This window comes from Anarrhichthys ocellatus, unplaced genomic scaffold, assembly GCF_004355925.1.
Source record: "Anarrhichthys ocellatus isolate YVR2014 unplaced genomic scaffold, GSC_Weel_1.0 scaffold5, whole genome shotgun sequence".
NCBI lineage: Eukaryota > Metazoa > Chordata > Actinopteri > Perciformes > Anarhichadidae > Anarrhichthys > Anarrhichthys ocellatus.
The window spans coordinates 12,909,823-12,912,744 of record NW_022280035.1 but is presented as its reverse complement, the minus strand read 5'-3'; the positions used below and the strand labels follow the sequence as shown (position 1 = coordinate 12,912,744).

At 46.3% G+C, this 2,922-nt stretch overlaps 1 protein-coding gene across 2 annotated transcripts; it reads left to right on the top strand.

The window, feature by feature from the left end:
• Nucleotides 1-244: 244 nt before the first annotated feature.
• her9 (hairy-related 9) lies at nt 245-2,317 on the top strand. 2 transcript variants are annotated; one of them, XM_031845361.1, is made up of 4 exons: nt 245-553; nt 708-803; nt 909-996; nt 1,117-2,317. In XM_031845361.1, exons 1-4 carry the CDS (start codon nt 446-448, stop codon nt 1,689-1,691), a joined length of 867 nt encoding a protein of 288 aa, XP_031701221.1. In that variant the 5' UTR covers nt 245-445; the 3' UTR covers nt 1,692-2,317. The 2 variants fall into 2 exon arrangements, with proteins under 2 accessions (XP_031701221.1, XP_031701220.1); XM_031845360.1 differs by having other exon boundaries at nt 1,114-2,317.
• The last annotated feature ends 605 nt before the right edge of the window (nt 2,318-2,922 follow it).

Below are 2,922 nucleotides of genomic sequence, written 5' to 3'. Positions count from 1 at the left end.
CCGCTGCTGCTCGTTCCGCTTTGTTGTTTGTCCCTGCAGGGCTGATTGAGCAGCGCGTGACTGACGGCCCGCGGGGGTGTTGTCCAATCAGCGGTCTGCCCCGCGCCCAATGGGTGAGTCCTCTCTGCTATTGGCTGAGGCGAGTGTGGGAAAGAATGCAGAGAGGGTTTCACACGAACTGGGAGCACGCGAGCCGTCTATAAGTACCGCCGCGGCGTGTGTCGGCGGCAGAAGCGGAGACTCGCGTACGGTGCAACGCACGCTCCTGAACTCAGATGACAGCTCAGTGATAACAAGTGACGTGACGCAAACTAACCGGTGGGACTGCCAGGCATCTCGTATATGTCCTGCAGCTGCTTAACGTATACGTTCAACGTTTTTATTTTCCCCGGAGCTTCCAAAGAGGATTTACTTCTTTTACGCTTTTACCTTGGTTTGGTCAACAATGCCAGCTGACACTATGGAAAAGCAGACGGCATCCCCTATTGCCGGTGCCCCTGCAAACGGAACACACACACCGGACAAACCGAAAAATGCCAGCGAGCATAGAAAAGTACGTTTTTTTTTAAATTCTCAAGTGAGAACTTTACAATATTTATTCTTAGTGTTGCATTTAACAAGTGTGTTATAACATGACGTGCAGTGTGCAAGTTGATGTGTGTAAATGGAGAGCAATAAATTAATGTATAATTGTTTATTATTTGCAGTCATCCAAACCCATCATGGAAAAACGACGGAGAGCAAGAATAAACGAAAGCCTTGGGCAGCTCAAGACTCTCATCCTGGACGCACTTAAAAAAGATGTAAGTTGAGATCATCTTGGTGCCTTTAACTTTCATTCTGTTTTCAAATATCATTTCGTTTTCAATTGAATACAGACTCAACTTTTCCTGTTTTGTCCTATGCAGAGCTCCAGACACTCCAAGTTGGAGAAAGCAGATATCCTGGAAATGACAGTGAAGCACTTGAGGAACCTGCAGCGTGTACAGATGAGCGGTAAGTTCAATCAAATAAGTGGATTTAAAAAAAAACATATGAAAGCTTTAGGAAGCTGTTGAACGAGTCACAAATGCGTCTCTAATATCCTACTCTCTCTCTCTCTCTTTCCCCCAGCAGCACTCTCAGCAGATGCCACCGTCCTGAGCAAATACAGAGCCGGATTCAACGAGTGCATGAACGAGGTCACCCGCTTCCTGTCCACCTCCGAGGGGGTGAACACGGAGGTGAGGTCGAGGCTCCTCAACCACCTGTCCAGCTGCATGGGCCAGATGATGTCCATGAACTACACGCAGCAGGTCGCGTCCCAGCAGGCGCACCTGGCTCAACCGCTCCACGTGCAGCTCCCATCCACTCTGCCCCTCAACGCTATGGGCTCCAAACTCAGTCCTACCGAGGCCATCTCCCCCAAGGTCTTTGGTGGGTTTCAGCTTGTGCCCGCAACCGATGGACAGTTTGCGTTTTTGATCCCCAACCCGGCCTTCGCCTCCACCACGGCCCCCGTCATCCCCCTTTACGCAAACGCAGGAGTGCCTGTTACGGTCAACGCCAGTCCGGTGCACGGAGGCTCGGCATCGACTGCAGCTTCTCCGGTCCACGGCATGACGTCCTTCTCCGTGGGGTCCCAGGCGGTCAGTCCGGTCGGAGTCAGTACCGGCTCGGAGGGCAACGAGCCTGTGTGGAGGCCTTGGTAGCGCAAGGGACAAGAGACTCATGTCAAGCCAGTTTGCATTACTTTTCCAGTTTAGACATTTAACTGTCTGCACAGACAACTGTTGCGGGGGTTGAACCTGTGACGTTTCCGCTACGGGACGGTAACTCTAACCACTTAATGCCCCCCAGTAGTTCTCATTGTTTCGTTTTATGGAACAACGGTTGCCTTACTTGGCACAAGTATTTTTTTATTTTTTATAATTTGTTATCTGATTCCAATATTTGGATGTCGGTGATAAATATACTCTACTTGTGGAAGATGTATAGGATTTTTTTTGCTATGAAGTACTTTTTATGAAAAGGTTTTAGTTTTGTACAGATGTGTTATTGATTGTTATACCAAAGCTGTGTTTTATATTCTTTGTTGTTTTGTGTTGAAACGAAAAAATTGAAGTTGGGTGATGGCCCATTGTTTAAATAAATTACTTTTCAGAAATGAATGTATTGTCTACAGCCTGTTTCTATCATCTCCATATTCATGATACTATTTAAGAGTATTATGGGTCATTCAGTAGTTTGTGAAGCCATGCGTAAAAGGCACATTTCATGCGTAAAAGGCACAGGTGAAATTAGGGAACATGTAAACATACTCACAGCGGTAATAGCTAAAGCCAAATTGAAGCTGCAATCTTTTGATTATAATCCCAATATGAACTCCTATCAATTAATCTACCAAGGTATAAGTGGCCACCTTGTCACCAGTTTGGCGGTAGCTCCTTACATCTGGCCCGCTGGAGAATGGTCCAGCGGACAATGGGGGTGTATTTTTCTATTGCTATAAAGGTAATTAAAAGTTTGAAAGGGGTCTCATCCTGTATGCAGCGGGAGCTTTAAGAAGTCTTAAACCCTATTCATGAGCCTGGGAAATGTGCTCAGGGGTTAATGTCACTAACAGATTGCCTGAGTGAAAGGAGAATATGGAAGGATCCTCGCTTCCTTTTGTGTATCAATTGTTCAATTCCACTCCCAGTGGGCCTACACCTCAATAAAGGAGAAAACGAGGGAAATTGGTTATACTTTGTTTTGATGGCGGGGAATATGAAGAAACGTATTGCAGGTTGAAGAATATTTCAATCTTCATTAGGACTTCCTCCCAAAATCACTCGCTTTCTCTCTCACGCAGATCATTTGAATTGACCTTTTACTTATATACAGTCCGTGGCCAAATTGGCCAGGTGCTTTTTCCTCTCAGCGTCAAGCACTTTTTCCAGT